The 21,092-nt window shown below is 48.3% G+C and overlaps 1 protein-coding gene across 5 annotated transcripts in view; it reads right to left on the bottom strand.

Moving 5' to 3' along the window:
* Atg7 (autophagy related 7) overlaps window positions 1-21,092 on the bottom strand; it is a gene marked incomplete at its 5' end in the record, with an annotated part of 217,478 nt that overhangs the window by 131,164 nt on the left and 65,222 nt on the right. For all 5 annotated transcript variants that reach the window (NR_166516.1, NM_001253718.2, NM_028835.5 and 2 more), the window contains 3 exon segments: window positions 4,467-4,547; window positions 16,073-16,148; window positions 20,232-20,347. Coding sequence is in view for 4 of the 5 variants with exons in the window: in NM_001253718.2 (NP_001240647.1) it covers window positions 4,467-4,547; window positions 16,073-16,148; window positions 20,232-20,347 (273 nt within the window).

The following is a 21,092-nucleotide window of genomic DNA, read 5'->3' as shown; positions in this document are numbered from 1 at the left end:
ATCAACAGTTCACATGCCTCCAAGCAGGAGGGCACATTAGACAGACCCAAACCAAGGCAGAGTCTACAAGTGTAACAGATGGCTGCAAAAGGGCATGGGCAGGGGCTAGCAGAGTAAAGAGACCTCTCCCAGGCTGAGGGTGGTCAGAGGAAACTTCACAACTACACAAACTTCACAACTACACAAAGGTCCAGTCTGATCCTGAAGAGAGTCCTCATTCAGGAGAAGGAGAAAAAGGGAAGCCAGTTAGGAGCATTCCAGGACAGAGATGATGTCTGAAATAGAGCTTTTGGGTCAGGTGCAGTGGCTGTTAACACTGAAAGGTTTCTGTTTCCTGTGTGTCTGCTGGTGAGAGTGGGTCTTTGTTCTTAGGAAATTCACAGGGAGATGTTTAGTTGAGAAGGAACACTTCCCTGTTGACTCTGGAAAATGCAACAAAGGAACCAGAAGGAGCAGAGCTGAGGAGGTGGACAGCAGAGGGGAGACTCTGCTAAAGGCCACATAGAGCAGACGCTGAACGCTGAAGTTTTCTGCCTCTCTCTCTCTCTCTCTCTCTCTCTCTCTCTCTCTCTCTCTCTCTCTCCCTCCCTCCCTCCCTTTTCTTTCTTTCTTTCTTTCTTTCTTTCTTTCTTTCTTTCTTTCTTTCTTTCTCTTTCTCTCTCTCTCTCTCTCTCTCTCTTCCTTCCTTCCTTCCTTCAAGATTAATTATTTTGTCTGATTAATTATTAATTATTATTTTTGTATGTGTATTATGTCTGATGCCCACAGAGGCCAGAAAGGGAATGGACTTACCAGCCACCTGAAGTGAGGGACTCACTTCAGGATCAGATTGGACCTTTTTGTAGTTATAATATTTCTATGGAACTGGACTTACCAACCACCATATGGGCGCTGGGAATTGAACCCAGATCCTCTGCAAGAACAACACCCTTGACTGCTGAGCCATCTCTCCTGTCCCAGTTTCACCAAGCTTAGAAGTGCATCAGAAGGACTAGAGAGAAGCACAGTGGTTAGGCCACTGCCTGTGCTTGCAGAGGCCCCAAGTTCAGTTCCCTGCATGCACATCCAACTGCTCACAACTGCTTGAAACTGAAGTTCCAGGGGACCTGAGACTTCTGGCTCCTGTAGGCTCTACACTCCCCTATTACCACACATTTAATTTAAATATAAATCTTTTTAAAACTGTACCAAAATACATAGTTACTAAAAAAAAAAAAACTTAATTAGAAATAAGAGAGAAAGAAATTAAGAGACAGATGGTTGTTAATAAATTGCCTCAATGCATTCTGGGATAGCTTTTCTAGATTTCTGGCTCACAATCGCACCTGTTGGCCTGCCAGAAGTTTACCACACTGTAGAATGGAAAAGTAACTCTTACGTGTGTGAAAAAGGCCTCTTCATGTTCTGACAGTGGGTGCCACTGTCTGAGGAGGCTCTGCAAGATGAAGAAACCCCTCAGCATCCCCATCTCCCTGCACATGTGTGAATGCAACAGCTCACCAGCTCTGTCCCAGGCTGAGAGCAAACAGGCTAGGACATGCTGAGAGGGACAATGATGCCACCTTCCCAGACATGAGTGCGGAGACCCATGTCTTCTTCAACTCTGGCAACATGATGGGGCTATACCACCAGCATCAACGTTTAATAAAGAGAAGACTCACTACCCTGAGTGTCCTGCTCCCCCGGCCCCTTCCTATATTTGAAGCTAAACCAAGCAGGAGTAGAGTGAGCCTCTCTTTGGGGTGGGAGTGAAGGGGGATGGATACTGGAAACCAACAAAGGAAAACATCACCTCATGGGAACAAGAGACAGAGGCTTGGTCCTCAGTGGGACGGGCTTCTAAACACCACTACCACCTCCACAATGGCTGGAGAAGACAGAAGGCAGGAGGCACAAAAGAGCTGGAGCTGAGGAGAGTCCTAAAATTCAAAGTTCTGGACTTGACATTTTGGCGCACTCATGAACTCGGAGAAACTATGGCTACCTGCAGGAGTCCTAGGTAAGACAAATCCAGTCAAAATTCCAGCCCAGATGGTTGAGGTATGACCCAGGCCCCCATCTCTTCCTGGAAAGCTACTGGCAGCTGATAGCTTCTGGGGGAGGGAGAATTATTCTCTCTTGAATGTGTGGCCTTGATAGAGGATTTCCCAAGTCCTTCCCCACATCCATGTACATGCAGAAAGTGTAGTGGGACTAAGTAGGTTAAGGGTGGGGGCATGTGGTAGGGAAAGGCTGTGTTGGAGGATGGTTTAAGGGGAGTTGAAGAGAAGAAACAGAAAGATATGCTAATGTGTCATTGTATACATGTATGAAATTCCTAAGACTGAGGAAAAATTTTTAAAAAAATGACTTCATGAATATCAAAGGAAAAATTTGTAGAACTTGCTTTTAGCTCCAAAGAATTTTGATTCAAACAGCAGCAACTCAGACATGACTCAGTATAAAAAACATCCTGCTGAGTAAGCGTTAAGCAAGCTCTCATAGAGCGAGCGATTCCGCTTAATTGGAATTGTCATTTCGAAGAATCAACGCTCGGAGAACAGATGATGCAGATGGCAGGGAGGGGGGCCAAGAAAGTAAATGAGGGGCTTCTCCTGGAAAGAGGTGCAGCCTTCTCGGCACAAAGGAAACCCAATATCCAGACCACATGAAAAGTGATCGCTGTGGGACAGTGCAGCTGTGAAAATCCACATCAGGTTGTATTAACTCGCCTGGCAAGTTTGTGTAACGCAGGACTCTGAATGGCCACTGACAGGAAATAACTCTGGTAACAAAGACACCATACCTGTGTTTAATCTCATGCTTCCAAGGAGGGAGGACAAAAATACAAAAAGCTATTCTTTCTTAAAGAAAAAAGAGGGGCAGCCTGAGGTACCCTTGGGCTTCTTTATAGACAGACAGCATCTTATGGGCTGATTTAATTAGAAACAGAGCAGGAAAGCAAATGCTCACATTTCTCTGAGAACCCAATTATCTTCATTTCATTGATGAGCTAGACCTACATAAAGCCACAGAGACACTTCTGGCATGGGCACCAAAGGATTTCAGTTTGAAAATAATCCAGCCAAGTTATTTGGAGAGCAATTAGTTCAGCCGTACAATGAAAAGACAGACAGACAGACAGACAGACAGACAGACAGACAGACATTTCCACTAAGGAGCACACAGCCCTGAGACCCTGTCCCTGCAAACAGATGTGCACATTACCACCCTCAGGGTCCTGCCAAAGAGGATACAGGATACCTTGAGAAACAGCAAGAAGAATGGGCTCAGAGGTCATCTACCCACAAATTATAAGGTTTCAATCTCAACCAGGCACTTGAGATGCCCAACAATAAAGCAGGCTTAGTTTACTCTCAGAGCAGAAAGGAAAACAAACCACTCTCCACTCGGGAGTGCCTAGATTTAACCAAATCCATTACTGTGGCTTATCTATCCCAGATTCCACTGTTAGGTAAACAGGTCAGGACAGAAGCCACTCTAAGTAGACTTTTCCTAGAATTCAATTCCCTCAGCTCTGCCCATTGCAGGAGGCATAGCAGGGAAACCTCAGACCTCTGAGAAACGCCATCTTGGGATGAGTGACCCCCATAAGCTACTCTGCATAGCACCCCAAGTAGGAGCTGGAGATGGGGAGGTTGAAGGCTTAAAGTGGTGGCTCTCAACCAGAGGGTTGTGACCTCTTTCGGAGAGGAACGACCCTTTCACAGGGGTTGTGTATCAGATATTTACATCATGATTCATAGCAGTAGAAAAATTATAGTTATGAAGTAGTGACAAAAATAATTTTATGGTTGCGGTCACCATAACATGAGGAACTGTCCTAAAGAGTCGCAGCATTAGGAAGGTTGAGAAGCACTGGCTTAAAGGGACATCCAAAGGGAATCAGCTGTCACGTACAGTACACATGCGAGAATAACTCAGAGCCTATTAAAAACTGAGATGCCATGTCGTTTTGAGATACATCAGCCGGTTCCCATTACAGTGGACAACAGCCCTGCTCTATTTTTAGAGCTGCTGGAAAGATCAAAGAGGAAGGGGCCTTGTTCCGGCCTCCCAATCCAGGCCCCTCATCTCTGCTTGCTGTTCCTTTGCATTAGGAACATCTCCAAAACACAGCTGGGCCTGCCTGAAACCCCCACCTTCTGGGGAAAGCATAAGAAGCTGCACTGCTGAGTAGATGCGAGGAAGGAACCCCTCAGGCGGGGACCGAGACACTCAGGAGAGCTTTATGACCAAACTGAAAGTACTGTACAGCAAGAGCTGACCCAGCAGCTAGCTCAGGCTCTCTGCACACTAGGACCTGAGATTTCCCAAGCTGGCTTCTGTGGATGAATGCAGATCAACAGCAGCAGGACCAAGCCTACCGGGCTCCCTTCCTCTACTCACGCACGCATGCACGCACCACCCCACTGGCCCGAGTGGGTTAGGATGAGGTTAAATTGCTCAGAGGTAAAATGACTTACTTTGGGTGAACAGGCTGTACATTTATCAAATGCCAGGCTGACAGGAAGAACATTATCGAACCGTGACAGAAAACCCCGGATCTAAAACCAAACAGAACAATTACTCATTAGGTCAGGGATAAACACAGCTATAATGATGCATGTCTGTGGGTGACAAGGAGGAAGAAATGGTTATTATGGGTCCTGACACAGGCGATTCTGTGAATGTAAGTTCCTCCCCATACGGTGATAGGTTTGAGAGAACTATTCTGACTCTTTATTCCCACGATGTACATGATCTTTAAATGTTTGAGACCTAAAAGCACATTTACTTTAAAACATAAAAAGCAAGGTGGAAGACCTCAAGCACTGTCTCGGGGTTGGGGTGGGTTTTAGTCGGTAGGATCCCTGGCTAGCATACACCAGGCTCTGCTCCATCACCAACACGGCATACGCCCGGGCATGGTGGTGAGGATCAGGAGTCCAAAGCCATCCTTGGCTACATAGCAAGCCTAAGGGCAGTCTGGGCTACAGGAGACCTTGTATGAAGAACAAAACAAACAGAAAGTACTGTTTTAAGAAATGCCTGAGAGCTAAGGTGTAGTCCAATGGCAGGTTGCTTGTCTGGCATGTAGGAGGCCGGGGTTCCACCCCAGCATTACAAAACAGAACAAAACTCAGACTTCTAGGTTGCTCTGACTCGCTTCTCTTATGGAAATACAGAGGCCGGGTAAGTGTGCATTTCCACAACTCTGTGGTGGCTTCTCAAGGGCAGACAACTTGGGAATAACAAAAGGCAAAGGTAGGCACACTGACTAGCTGCTGAATGCAGACCCCGCGGAAATAAAAACACGCAGTCACAGCATTGATGGGGAAACAGCACCACCTTGAGCAGAAACATCTGATTGCAACCAATAAATCCACTTTTAGAGCAGCTCGTGGGTTCCACCCACCACGGCTGAGTGGTGATGGAGCGCTGCTCCCCCTTGTATGTACCAGGAACATAGCATTTATAAAACTTGTAATAGTAAAGCCTTGATCATTTCCACAGAAGCCAGCATCCGCAGTAAGCAAGATAACATGAATCTTGAAAGTTCATTTATTTGATGCCAGAACTCCCAGTTTTAAGGTCATGAAACGTATGATCAGGTGAAGCAGCCTGGCATGGGTGGGCAGGAGGAAATAAAATCTGGTTTCTAGTGGGGCCTGTCTCAGGTTCATACTGCTGTCGTGGTCACCATGACTAACGGTGGCATCGCAGTTTCCTATTACTGTGAGAAACACCATAACCAAAAGAATTTGGGGGAGGAAAGGTTCATTTCAGTTTACATTTCCACATCACAGTTGATCACCAAAAGAAGTCAGGGCAGGAACTGGAGGCAGGAACTGAAGCAGAGATCACGGAGGAATAATAAAGAATATGCCTTGTTCATCGTGGCTTGCTTACTTATAGAACCTCAAGCCACCTGCCACACCCTCCACCCACATCAATCACCCATTAGGAGGCAGAGACAGGTGGATTTCTGAGTTCGAGGCCAGCCTGGTCTACAAAGTGAGTTCCAGGACAGCCAGAGCTATACAGAGAAACCCTGTCTCAAAAACAAACAAACAAAAACAACAACAACAAAAAACATCAAAAAACAAAAAACAAAAACAAAAAAAAGAAAGAAAAGAAAATACCCTACAGGCTTGCCCACAGGCTAATCTCATGGAGACTTTGTCCTCAACAATCATTCCTTCTCACATTTGTCTAGGCTGGTATCAATCAGCAGGTGGACCTCCATAGCCAGATGGCACCTGGCTCCCCGGCACCCTCTTTTTAGGTAACAGCATTCTCTTTTATGTCTTCATAATTTTCCTCTGCTTTCCTCTTTTAGAGCCAGAGATCAGACCCAGTGTCTTAGACTTGCCGAGCACAGCCTCTCCCATTAACTTCAATCACCTCATTTAAACAGTGCCCCTCCCCACCCCCGCAGGGTCCATGATTAAGCACAGGCATGCAGAGGCCAGAGATCAGGTGTCCATCATTCTCCACCCTATCACTTTACAACAGCAGGAAGGCTGGCCAGCAAGCTCTTGGGACCTGCTTGTCTCTGTCACGATGGGCCTACAGGTACACAGTTTCTCCAGGGCCCCATCATGTCAGGTAAATAGAAAAAGGGACACAACCCTCTCAACTCTCTTTACTCAGAGCCATTTTGAATGAACAGCTAAGTTCAGATGAACACAAAGCCTGATGCTGTTCACAGAGGTCTCCATTTGCTGGGTTGCAACCCACAGCCTGATGGGAAGTGTATTCTCACTTCCAGCACACCCAATCTCGAGAAAGCCTACAGGCCATTTCTAGAGCCCCTTCAATCCCAGAGCAAAAACATACTGTCTCAGTGAGGGTGACTACTGCTGTGATGACCAAAGCAAGCTGGGGAGGAAAGGGCTCACATCACCACAGTTCCACAACACAGTCCATCATCCAAAGCAGTGAGGGCAGCAACCTGGAGGCAGAAGCTAACGCCAAGGATGGGTGCTGCTTACTGGCTTGCTCCTCATGGCCTGCAGAGCCTGGGTTGGGTCCCTGGAATCCATGTGTTAGAAGGAGAGAACTGACTCCTACATGGTAAATACATATGATCAAAAGATAAGATGCATGCATGCTCTGTTCACAGTGTGCCTCACACACACCTAAGCTACTTTCATACTGAGGTCTTTTAAAGCAATTGGAGCTAACACATTCCCACTAAATGCTGTTGAAAGCGGCCCGCACAGCTGTCTCTATTCCGTGGTGGCACATGGAGCTTCTGTTGTCATTTCTGTTCTGTAGGAACGGCGGCTGCTAAACTTAGGAACAGAGGTTGGGACCAGAACTAGAGGGAAGGGAGAGAGTAAAACTAGTTAAGAAGCTGAAAAAGAGAGGAGAGGAGAGGGGGGGAGGGGAGGGGAGGGGAGGGGAGGGGAGCGGAGGGGAGGGGAGGGAGAGAGAGAGAGAGAGAGAGAGAGAGAGACAGACAGAGAGACAGAGAGAGAGACAGAGAGAGAAACAAAGGCCAACAGCAACACAGGTGTACCCCAGGAGTCAAGCCATCTCAAACCAGTCCCATGGCTAATCTTTATTCATGGCATGAAGAGTCTAAAATCCTTCTTTTGCAAGTGCAAATTCAGTCATGCCACAGATGTTTGTTTATTTTTGACAAAAGGACTCACTCTGTAGCTCAGGCTTGCCTTATACTACAGTCACCCTTCTCCCAATACTGGGATAAGAAGGGTGAGCCCTCATACCCAGCTACCTGCTGGAAAACACCTTCTCCAGCACATGTCATCAGTTGGCCACGTATGTGAGAGCTCGAAGTTAAGAACAAGCTCTGCAGTATTCCCATACAGCAGGGCTATAGACCATGAAAAACTGAGAGTCTACAAATGATGTCTTACGTGTATGGTCAACTCCTATCCCTCAGCCTGACAGGAATGCATAAAATGAATGGAGCAGAGGCTGCTGCCAACAGTTCAGCACTATCCTTAGCTATCCTTCACAGAGGCCAGGCATCATCTCACAGTCCAAGAAAGTAAACATCTACCCCAGATTAGAATCCTTCCCACATTTTCTAGGAAAGAACACCACTATTCCACCTTATGGGCCAAATATTTAAATTAAAAAGGTCTGTAAAGTGTCAAAGATTCTGTTCTAGGCCCTTTTATGTGTTTCAAGACTTATTTTATTTAAAGTGTGTGGTATGTGTGCTCATGTGTGCAGTGCCCACTGAGAGAGGTGCTAGGATCCTGGGGGCTGACAGTTGTGAGATTTCGGACTTGGATACTGGGAACTAAATGTGGGTCCTCTGCAACAGTAATGTGTGCTCTTAACCACTAGGCTATCTTTACAGTCCCCACTCTCCCCTTTCAGAGGTGAAAGCACTAAGGAGAGGCACTGTGAAAGCTGCCCATACAAAAATCTGATGTGTAGCTGCTGCGGGCTGAGGTTGGACTATAGAGGACATCAGCACAAAGGAACAGCTGGGGGGACAGAAACACCAAGTCTCCTCTGTGGAGGTGAGTAGCAGTGCAGGTTTTTGCCAACACTTATTAAAGTCGACTTATTTCAACTGTAAATTATGCCTCAGAAATGCTAATTTAGAAACAGTTTATATATTTGGTAGTTTCAACAAGATCAGAATGAAAAGTTCCTGCACGTCCTATACCCGCAAATAATCATCAGCTTAAGTGTCCAGTTTAGCTGAAAACTAACAGTTTTCCTTTAATCATTTCTGGTTCTTGATGCTAATCCCAGGGCCTTGTGATTGCTACATTCTAGCACAGAGCTATGTGCCCTCCTGCCCAGAAGAAAAGATACGCCTGAAATATGTTTCCTTGCTGCTACTGCATTTGGAGGGCCCTGGACGAGAGCTACCTAAGCTTCCTTGGCTCCTGCCCTGTAAGTCACTGTCAGAGCCTATACAGGCAAAGCAGGCAGGGTGAGATCTCTGTTGCAAAGCACAAGTCCTGGGCTATCCCTGAGCTTGGCCATCAGTGCTCTGAAGACAAGAGATGCTGCCCTGGGTGTGAGGTGAGAGGCAGCAGCAGGATGCACAGGCCATGAGCTCAGGGCTGTTAACAGGGGGGCTGGGGGGTGGGGGTGGGGTTGACAGTCCTGTGACTGTCTTGCATTGTGGCCAGACTTCATCAGGTATACAAGGCCCTCCAGAAAATGCACCTAGCAACAGAGGTTAGTTCACCAAATGGGTCTGGTTCCATGCCACCTGAGGAATGTGACCATCTCTGGAAGGAATGCCACCACAAAGTCTTTCTTTCTAGGGTGGTGCATCTCCAATGACCATGGTTCTGGAGGTTTCCAGTGGTGGCCCTGAGCTGTGCTGGTAAAGGTATAGTCTGGAAGGGCTCAGAGGTGACTGATGGCAGGGCAGGGATGGGAATCCCTGGATTGGGTTGTAATTTTAGCTAAAATGCCTCCAGTTTTACGAGGGTTCTTCATACGTCTAGTCTGCTCTCCATGCAGGGGCCAAGGCTTCCCGTTGTCATGCCCGGTAGGGATGCAGACATCCACATGCACGTGTCAGGTCGTCTGCACGCACTGGTCCTGTGGCAGCTTGGCTGGGTGTCACTGCATCCAATGACCTTCCACACTTTCCAGATTAGATAAGCAAGACTCAGAAATGACCCAGCCTTACAAGCACCAAAGAGAAAAGCCAGCAATCTCAGCTCTGGTTTATTTTGGCTCGAAAGCCTGGTGGAAAAGCACAGAGGACAAAGGGGGAGTGGGAGGGAAGGAGGGAGAGAGGGTGAGAGGGAGAAAAGGAGGAACTCAAACACTGTCAAACAAAAAATAAATAAATGCAGAAGGTGAATTCAATTATCTTCAGTGAATTTTACCCAGTTGGACACAAAAGAAATACATCAGGAAAGGAGGGGACACTGTCCTGGCCATGTTTCCACCTGTGCTCAATGTAACTAACTTTGGTGCCAAGCCCACCTTGCCTCAATGGGAAGCTGAGATCCACCGCTCAGGAACAGCCACCCCAACGTGCCTGAGGCCTCCTCTGGAGCCCCACTGCTTGGGTGTTGCAGCAGCTCCCTACAGGTTTGGCAAGGCTGCTAGAGCTTGGAGTTTGCATGTGTAAAAATGTGCCTGGAACTCCAGATCGATCTTGGATGCTGAAAAGAGTCTTAACCACATTCTGGGCCAAAATGGAGTTTAGCAGCAGCGAGCCCCAGGCACACTATGGAGGTCTTTGTTTTAGATAACAGCTTCCGTTCCCATCACTGGCTGCCTCTCATTATTGAACCAGAGCCACAGAGGGACCAAAGAGCTAAACTGGAAGCTAGCCAGCAGCATCATCAGAAAATATTGCAGGATGCAGCTAACTCTCAAGATGTAGTGTGGGCATTGTTTCCTGAGTTTGACGACTCTTCCTAATTTCCTGTTTAGAGGGTAGACAAACGTCCACTTTAATAAAAGTGGAAAGAGGTAGAAAGCCAGCATGGGCAAGTGTCTCATGTGCTCAGAATTCTGCTAGTGCCCTAATGAACACAATCTATCTGTGACTCTTGGGCCTACTATTAGGTTGTCCTCATTTATAGGCAGAAAACAGGTTCAGAGGAGATGAGACACTTGCCGAGGAGCAGGTGAACAGCAGGAGAAGGCGGTCAGATCATATACCTGGGGCCCTCCTAGCTTTGAGGTTCTTCCCTCTGGATAGAGATCCTACCGTGTCCTCATGGCCTGGGTTTGTCTATTACCTTAGACTGTACCAAGGGCAAGCCTTCCTTGATGTCTCTGATCCCTGTGTGCTCTGCAGCATCTGTGCTCAGGAAGCATCTGCTTGGCTGGTCGTATGGAGAGGATGGACACTATAACCAGGTCACAAAGGACAGTGGCCAACATAGGGCAACTGTGGACCAACCCATTTTCCTGCCACCATCTAGCTGAGGGCCACCGAACCTGTGGGGAGGGAGAAGAAGGAAGCTCTTTCCTAGGCTACACCTCAGGCAATGCCCTCCTGCTGGACCTCCTCTAGGCAGACAGGGCACAAGAGTTGAGTATCTTTACCAGCCCCCCTCAGGGGGAGAAAGATGGCTCAGTGGTTAAGAGCACATGCTTTCTTCCTGAGGACCTCCCTGAGTTTGATTCCCAGCACCCACATCAAGCTGCCTACAACTGTCTGTAACCCCAGCTCCAGGGCCATCGGATACTCTGACCTCTGTTGGCCCTTGTATTCAGGGGCATACACCACACACAGTCACTCACACAAATATGCATCATTAAAATAATAAAAATAAATCTTAAAAGGAAAAATAGAAGGCTGAAAACTGGGGAGAGGGTGTCAGAGCCTGAGCAGACAGGTAATGAACAGTGGCTAGAGCTTTGGGCTCCCTGTCTACTTCACCTCATGCAGAAGACTCCCAGGTCAGCCTCTCCTGGTGGCCTGCCCTAGTTTTGTTTTTCTGCAAAGAGTAAAAAGAGAATTCAAGAGCCTCAGAGAACCACGAGCTTACAAGTGCAGACCTAGGAGAAGGGTGCATGTACACACACACACACACACACACACACACACACACACACACAGCCCTAGGAACAGGACATGTGCACTCAGGGACTTTTCCTTACCAGTATTTCAGAGTTAGGAGTACATTCCTCAAAGGCAAAGATGCTAGCTGCTTAGTCCACAAGTTAGAACTGGGCCTGGGTGTCTGGACACCTGCTGCAGGGTCTTCCGAGGTGCACAGGCAAAGGCTGTCAGACCACAGGTGTCTATGTTGTCTGTCAGGCTCTCAAAGACCAGAAGGCCAACTTTCTTGAATGTCAGGAGAAGCTGTACATTTCATAACACCTGAGTGGACCTCCATCAAAGCCTTGTAGAGCTCACCCATCACCCAGGAGCCAGGAAAGGATAACTACCATGGTCAACTGTCATGGGCAACTTGGCTGGACTTGGAGTCACCTAGGAGACCTGTGGGCATGTCTGTGTGGGAGTTTTCAGGCTACAAAGAGGGGAGGCCCTTTTTGGATATGGGTAGTACCATCCCATGGGCTGGGGTCCTCGACCAAATACAAAGGGAAAGACGGAGCCAGCTGAGCACCAGCATTCTGAAGGCATGGCTTTGAGAAGGATCAGAGGAAGCAGACTTGTTACAATGCTTGTCTCTCAGTGAATAGAATGCAGGCATCCTCTATCAGTAGAATCCATCCTTATGCTTACTCTAAATCCTTCCTCCCCGGCCCTTACCCCAGCACTGCGTGTCAGGCAATAGAACTCACTCTTGTTGTAAAGGTCACAGGTGCTTTGCCAAAAAGATGTACATTGCAAGGGAGTTTCAATGAAACTATCCCTGAAACGTTGTTCTGATAATTGCCACGTGGAGACTTTCCCTCAAAGTTTTACTGTTTTTAAGTGAGCAAGAAAGGTAAACCCTGAGGTCAGACTCTGGAGGTTTCTGCCCCAGGGCCTGCTAAAGTGCTGCTGACCTGGGCTCATTCTTCACCTCAAGTGGCTGTTCCCTTGCTGGTGGTGAGGCTCGCAGGGACCCTCACAATCTCAGAGCTCTCTGCTTCCTGACTGTGGACACAATGGCATTCGGTCTCATGCTCCTGTTGCCACACCTTCTCTGTGCTGGCCTATGAGCTAGAACAAATCCTTCTCTTAACTTGTCTCTGGCAGATATTTTGTCATCAAGATGAAAAAGTCACAAATCCAACAACCTGACTTCCTTTCTTGCCTCTCGCATTTCCCCTGTGTGTGATGCACATGTATGGATGGAGGTCACACCAAACACACACACACACACACACACACACACACGCACGCACGCACGCACGCACGCACGCACGCACGCACGCACGCACGCACGCACACACACACACACACACACACACACACACCATGTAAGACTCTGAGTATGTACAGAGGCAGGACTTCTCACCAGGACCCAAGGCTCTTCGGTGAGGCTGGTCTAACTGGCCAAATGCTCCAAGAGTCTCCTGCCTCTTCCTCTCAAGTGCCAATGCTGGGGTCACAGGCGGGCTGCCATGCTCACCCTGCACTTACATGGGAACTAGGAACATGAAGTGCGGTCCTGGAGCTTGTGTAACAAGTGCTTTATCCACTGAGTCACCCCATCCCACTCTCACATTTGAGTCAGGGCCTTACTATGTGCCCCAGAGAACCTTGAACTCTCAACTCACCTGTCCCCACCTCTAACTGCTGGGACTACAAGCTGTGACATCATGTCTGGTTATTATGGTCTGAATAAAAGATCCAGGTGGGTGGGATATCAATTAATTGCTGAGAACTACAATGAAAAAGTTTTCTGCCAAAGTCCCCTAACCGAAGGGCACATACTATAGGACTCCGTTTTCTCTAAGTTCCAAGTGTGACAAAAGCTTCCGTGAGTCGGGAAGAGCTCACCCGTCTGTTGGAAGGGCCATCAGGAGAAGCACACAAACACACATTTGTGCGCGCGCGCGTTGTGTTCACTTTGTGAGTGCTTGGATCATTCATTTAGTGACTTGGGACATTATCTGTATGTGATTCATACATCAACATAATACATTTTTTGAGAAAGAAACCCCCTCTTCATACACAAAGCAGCTTTACTTGCTGCCTGCTTGCAGTATCTATCCCCGTGGGTTGGGCCAGAGGCCAAAAATAAATAAATAAATAAATATAAGAAAAAAAAGTTTCAGCCCAAAGAGCCTGCTCTCGAAGCTAGTGGTTTTCCACGGTTTTCAAGGCTAGCACCAGATCTCTTCAGCTCTAACATTCAGCTGGGGACTAATCAAGGTTCTCACTGTTCCTAGACAATATCAGAACAGGCCAATTTGCCTGGGCACTCATATGGAGGGACAGAGCAGGCCAGTGGCCTCCCAGGACCCACTCACAGGACAGCAAAGAAGTCAGGGAATGCTCTCCACCACTCACACTGGTGTTGGGGGTGGGGTGAGGGCTTTCCAGGCACCACACTCCACAGGGAGAGATTAATAAACGCTCTCCTTGGGGCACTGAGAAAATGAGCCAGAACTTTACAGGTCATTCTTTACAAGCAAAATACACAAAGGGACTTAGCCAGCTCCCCTCCAACAGGAAACCATTTGTCTCTGGAGGAGGGAGAAGAGAAGAGGAGAAGGAGGGGGTTGGAAGAGGGAGAGGAGGGGGAGGGAGGCAGAGGAGGGGAGGAGGGGAGAAGGATGCTGAATCTGCCACCAGGAGATGATGTCCCCTAATCAGAGCACAGTCGTATAAATGGTCCCCTCTACTTGAGAAAAAGAAAAAAACCAAAAAACAAAAAACATTTGTTTAAATGGGGACTGAGCATTTCTGATTAATTCTAAAGTTCTTTCTCTTCTTTCTGTTTTAGAATGTTGCTAAAAATAAAGGCTCAAAACTTGAAATAAGTAAGCCACACACACACACACACACACACACACACACACACACACACACACACACACACTTTACCATATACGGTGGCATTATTCTTCAGCTTTTGAAAAGGCCAAATGAAGAGATGGCCAACAACCAAAATAACCCTTCAGATAACTGCAAAGGACGAGAAAGCTGGAAAGCTTGGTGAATGGCAGGCAACTGCCAGGCTCGCTTGTTGGGGATGAATTCCCATTGAGGGATGAGTTGCCATAGCACTTAGGAAACATAGGCACACACATCTGACACGGCCACCTGTCTAGGGAGGGTGTTTTGGCCCCTGGCCTCAGCACTAAGAAAGCAACAGAGGCTGCAATTTAACTTAAAGGAAGAAACCAGTGCAGGGGCATGTCGGGAATTTTAATTAAGGCCCTCCTCAGCATGAAGTCTGTAAGAGAGATGAGGAGAAGGAAGGACAGGGCAGGAAGAAAGGCAGGATGACCTGGAGGAGATGGGAAGGAGAGCAGCCCAAGCTAGCCTGAAGGTCCGCAGCCTTGTGTGTGGTGGGGGAGGGGTGGTTACCACATTGCCAGGGGCTGCTGGGAGTGTGTATGGGAAACGACTGACATGTTCAGGTCATACAAATGACACACCTGGGGTTTACGGAGGGAAGCCACCTTTTCTGGGGCTCTATGGTTTCCAACGCCAAGGCAGAGGTACCCCAGACCCTTGCTAGAGCCTACTTTGCTGACAGAAACAGGTTAAGAGACAGCAGGTATAAGGCAGGAGGTGGCACAGACGGAAGAGACTGCACAGAGGCAGGCTGAGGGGCCACTGTGACCAGGGCTCTCCAGCCACAGGAGCTCTAGAAGAACACCAGCCATGGTGCCAAGTCTGGGCTTGGATCACAGCTTCACCAGCTCTCTCCATGTTGGTGGGCTAGCCTTTCCTTCTACTCAACTGTCCTCACTGGAAAGCGCCAGGCACAGGGGCTGGGTGACTACTCAGTGGCTGGGCACATGCTTGGTATGCATGATGCTGGGTTTCATGCCAGCACCAAACAAATACATTGGTTGGGCAGGGACTACGGTGAAGGGACCCCTCCCAGCTATGGGGCGGAATGCACAGGACTGTGGAGAACAGCTCCCCAAACGTGACACTAAAGCAGCCCTTGTTACTCCAAAAGGCAGTGAGCAGACTGAGAGACCAGGACCTGTGGGCCTTATTCCATCTTCCCAGCCTCAGGCATGGACCCTGCAAGCAGTGGTGACATGGCTAACCATCTGCCCATGCTTGCCCAGAAAGGCTTTCTGCCCAGGTAGGGAGGGCACTGGGCACTGAAGGTTAGTCAGCTTATCCATACTCTGGGCTGTTGGGCTGGTATTTATGAGCCTGGTCTCCATGCCTACCAGGGAGCTCACTGTGATCTGTAAATGGGAAGATAAGGCCCTGAGTAGTTCTGAGACTGGGCCAAAGAAGGCTGTAAATGGCAGGGCTGAGACTGAAGCCGGCTGAACCACACATGGCCGTCCCAAGCCCTGTCCCTTCTTTTTCTTCTGCACGGCAGAGTCTAGTCAGCAGCTCCAATGCATCAAAGTGAGGCAGTGCCATGGGTTCATCTCTTCCCAGCAGTGTCCCCAGAAAACAACGCTCTCCGTGAGGCCCCACTGCAGCGGGTGTGCTGCTGGAAGAGTGTGCTGTCGAACCTTCCCCTCTATGAGAGGATGGGGCAGGACCACAGCTCATCTCCAAATCACTCACCTGGTGAGGCACAAGTCCCAGCGAGGTGGGAGGCTCATTCATGCGGTCATCACTGCTGCTGGCGATGGCGTAGCCCCTGCAAGAGGGAAGCAGAAGGGCTCTTAGCTCCTTTGTGCTCACGGTGAGCACAGGAAAGAACATCTCAGGACACTGGAAAGGGTTAAGAGAAGCAAATGCCCCTTTGCTGGGCTTCATAAGCTCACAGGAAACTCATGTCCAGGAGGGAGGGAAAGGGGGTGAGTTTCTTCAAATGGGCACCATAGAGTGGGAAGGATGAGAGCGAGCTGTGGACATTGCCAAGTGGCAAACTCTCCTCTGTGCTTTGGGTCCATCAGCCGTGAAACAGGAGGGAGGAGGCTGTATGAAGCATTAGGGGCATGTGAGATAAACTGCCAAGTGCAAGGCCTGCCTGCCTTCTCCACCCTCCCACCCCCACTCCTTCCTCTCACGTGCTTTCACTACTCTGTGAAGGGTAGCCTTAACTCCTGGCTTGGGCTATCCTCCAGCTCAGCCTTCCTTCCAGCAGCTGGGAGTGGGATGTGCCTCCCCACAGCCTCCTCTAACTTGCTAAACTTATCTAAATGCCACAAAAATGGAGGAAGGGGATATAAAAGGAAAGAGCTGGGTGGGAGATGTACCGGCCCCTCCCAAGAGAGGGTCAATGTTCATTTATGTCCCAGAAGAACTGGTTTTTAACCTGTTACAAGGACAAAGAAGGCAGGGATTTGGGATCAAGGAGGTGCAGATTTTACTTCCTACTAGAGGTAGGAAGAAACTTGGATGGCAGGGGAGGTGAAGGCAGGGGAGGACACAGCTGCTCATCCCCCCTTCCTGCCTCGTCTAGTAGCCACTGAGGCCCTCTGAGTCACATGATAAACAGATCACTGCTGTGGCTTTCTGCCATTGCCTTTCTTGGAATTCAATTTGGATGAGAAATAAGTGTTTTCTAAATTTGATTCTCTGCCTGCTCTGCCAATGGCACATATAGCACAGCTCTCCAAAGCAGGGTGAAGAGATGCTGGGGGGGGGGGGGCAAGCCTGGCTGCCACTCACAAGCCATGAGTCTGAGATGCCAAGCCCAGCTCCACCACCAGAAATGGGACTAATGAGCCAGGGCATGTACTTGTAATGCTGGCACTGGGCAGATTAAGGATCACAGTGAGTGTGAGGGCAACCTGGGCTACATGAGTCCGCAGCAAGTCTGAAATACAAAGGCAGTCTCAGTCCAAAAACAACGGCAATAAAATCACGAATGCTAGTTAAACGAGTCGACAGTTCTAATGTGCTTGGAGCAGGGCCTTGCACAAACTTTTGAGAAATGAAACACAGCATCTATAGTCTAGTCAGGTGTGGGCACCTGTTTGCCCTCAGGCCAAAATCTCAACTTCATAGGAGAATAAGAGAATAAGGTTATATGGAAAGCTTAAACCTGACACGTAACAATGACACTGAAAACCTTGATGGCTTTAACCTTTCCCAGGCACAGCTCTATAATCATGTGCCAACAGAAAACAACGGGCTAAAGCAAGGGGGACCCACACAAGGTACATAGGGGACCAGATAGGGCAGCTGGGGGTCTCAGAAAGAGCATGGAGGACAAGAGGATTAGGCAGAGTGGCGCTCTAGGGACAGGGCAGAGAATCACTGCAGATGGAACTCCTACATCAGAGATGCAGATGATGCAGAAGAAGGCTGAGCTAGAATAAATTGGAGCAGGGAGATTGCCTCCTAAGTCACTAGGGGAAGGAGGAGAGGGAAGAAGAAGGGGAGAAGGAGGGGGAGGGGGAAGGGAAGAAGATGAAGAGGAGAAAGAGGCGAAGGAAGAGAAGGAGGAAGAAGAAGAAAGGAGGAAAAAGAGGAGGAGGAGAGAGAATATGCCAGTCTTGAATTCCACCAAACATAAGAAACTTCCTTAAACACAAAGACCTTTTCAGAAAAAGGAAAACTGAAACCCTTATGGAAATTCTGCAGGCAGAAGATAATGCCTCAGGGCCACAAGTTTAGAGACACAGGAGGAAATGAATAATGTTAGCAAAACTAAATGAATACTAGCTGTGTAGCAATATCTTCTGAGGATTAAATATGTAAAGAAAATATCAAAAACAAACATGAAGACCGTGCTGGTCATCCAGCCAATGTTTACTCTCCTCTTCTGCCTCTCGGGACTTTCTTCAGAGAGGCAACAGGCCCAGATGACAAAGCTAACAACTTAGCATTCTTTTCAAGGTGAATCTAAGACTGCATTTTCTGACAAGGGTCTTTAAGAGGCAGTTCACACTTCTGCAGCAACAAGGCAGCTGTCTGAAAAAAAAGGGACCCATGAAGAAAGAGGCTGGTCTATTTTCCAAGGTTGCTGTGACAGGAAAGCATGACTGTAGTCCATATTAGCACAGGGAACAGTGCTCATGACTATAGTCCATGTTAGCACAGGGAACAGCGCTCATGGCTGTAGTCCGAGTTAGCACAGGGAACAGTGTTTAGGGACTAGGCAACCAAAACAGCACCTGGCAGCCTCCAGGGCTGTGTGCTGGATGTGAGACTGGAGTGTCTGCAGAGTAGTGAAGCTGCACTTAGAAATACAAGCTAATAACCACAAGGGCCTGCTGTCAAGACAGCCAGCAGCTTTATGCTTCGCTTGTTATGTGTTGCCCCGGTGGAAAAATGCACTAAGCAGGTGAGATCTACACTCAGGAGCAACAAGGAAAGCACCAGGCCTGCAAGATGGTGTCGGGAGGGAAGTTGTGGCCTGAGAGGTCCAGTGACCTGAGAGAAGAGGTTACTCAGTGCATCCCAGATGGCACTAGTGGCACTAGGAAGGCAGGGGAAGGCTGCTGGTGCATTTACCCTTCCCAGGGTATCACCAGCAAATGACCGTGCTGGAGAAGCCAGGCTAGAACTGGGAATAGTCACAGGCTTTGTGGTGAGGGCTGCTGTTCTGGGGAAGCAGCTGATGACAAGACAGGTACTAAGGCTGAGTAGCAGGATGGGCATGGGCGCCAGTTAAGAACGATTAAAAGTGAGATTTCAATAGTGGCCAGTGACACTTGCCCCTGGACATTTCCTTTACAATCTGACAGCCAGTGACAGTGACACTGACCAGATGTGACCTTTCGTATGGTTTTGTTTTAAGCTGTAGTCATCTGAAAATGCTTCCTGGAGAAAAGTAACAAGAGGCCTTCCTGCTCACTGCTGAGCTCTCACCAACTGATGCATTCTGGGAGGGAGGAAGGCACAGTAAGTACATAGATGTGCACTGACTGCTCAGCCCAGCAGGCTCCAGTGACTAACCCTAAACCCACCCTGGTCACACAGCTGGCCTGGCCAAACTCACTGGATCACAAACCAAACCAACCCAAAAGGTCATGTATATGAGAAAGATACTTGTAGGGTGGAAGCAGGAGATGGGCAGTGGTGGACGGGAGAATAATCATCACTATAACCATGTTATCTATATGTATGACATCATCCAGGAACAAATCTATTAATTAAATAAAGAAAAGGAAAACTGATGAAAGGAATCCCTTTGTCTCGAGCCCCAGTGGCTTTTAGTTTGTTATTAAAATAACTGCTATTTGTCTGTGAGTAGACACTGTCACACAGATGTGACACTGGAGTGCAGCATCTTGTGCCTGTAGGCAGGGAGGCTAAATGGTACATGCTAAGCCTCTGGACCAAGCCTGGACGTGGACTTTAAACTTTAATTGGCCAAGTTCCTGGACACAGACCTCAGTGACAGGCAGCTGATATAGTTCCTAGTGACACAGACACATACATTATATATACAATACATACAGTATACACATTATATATACTACATATACAGTGTACACATTTACAATGTCCAGGGCTAAAAAACCATAATAGACTAACAGAAGAGAAATGTAAAAGACCAAATGCCCCTATTAAAGTCTTATTTCATCCTTATCAACTACCAAAATAATCAGAAGAATTCAAGAGGGGTACAGGGGCATACCCCCAAGGATGGCACAGGGACATACCCCAGAGATCACATGCTGACTGGATTAGGTGTTTTTAGTCTTGTTTTGAGGTTAAAAAAAAAAAAAAGCCAAAGGAAACCAAGGGAGTGTGGGGGAGACAGTGGCCAGCCATTTCCAGCAAGTACTTGGTTCAAATGTTCATCTGTGGGCTCCAGACTCACCCCTCAGGATGCTGCAGGACAGAGACCATCAGCTCCACAGCCAGGGCACCTGCAATCACGGCCAGGCCTGGGCGGCTCACTGTGCACTGCTGGTCCAGAGTCCGGTCTCTGGTTGACTAAAGAGAAGCAACCACAGACATGCATAGAATATTCTAATTCAGCCAGACCTAGGTGAACCTGAAACTCCCTAAGATAAAGCTTTAAAATTCACCCTGTCTTGTCTTGGGAGAAAACAGTGTGTAATTAAACAAGGCACTACTTGGAACAGGATGTGCACTGTAAAGAGACAGAGATGAGACATTAGCCATCAGCATGGCTTCATGGTGGCTCTGAGCCATGGCTCCTCAACTGGAATCCATCACCTCTCTTGTACTGCAGACAGAGTCACAGGGAGAAACAATCACGAATGGCTGATAACTGTCCTGCCTGAGGTAGTGGCTCAGAGTGACCCTGACTGGGGCAGGAGCCACAATCTCTACCCTCTGTCCTCTGTTCCTGTGCACTGCCTCATTACCCTGGCTGTGCTCTGAGGACTTCAGTACAAAGCTGCAAGCATCTGTTACTACCTGGCTACATGCACAAGCTGTTACTCCTAATCTTCCAAACAGGGGCAAATCCCAGGGTTGTTTAATGCTATAAAAACTTCAATGTAATGAAAAGACATGGCTGCCCTGCTTGGGGGCTCAACCCTGTTGGATGGCACCCACTGACCAATAGGACACCTGCATGTTCTAGCACCTTATGAAGATCATTAAGCCTCCTTCCTCACACCAAAGGAGATAGCAGCTTTTCTCTATGGTGGGAGAAGCCAGTCATTCCAGAGAGAGAAACAGCAGAAGGGGAAACAGGGCAGTTCACAGA

This window comes from Mus musculus, chromosome 6 (assembly GCF_000001635.26).
Source record: "Mus musculus strain C57BL/6J chromosome 6, GRCm38.p6 C57BL/6J".
Lineage (NCBI taxonomy): Eukaryota > Metazoa > Chordata > Mammalia > Rodentia > Muridae > Mus > Mus musculus.
The sequence above is the reverse complement of the archived record's forward strand: the minus strand, read 5'-3'. Positions and strand labels throughout refer to the sequence as shown.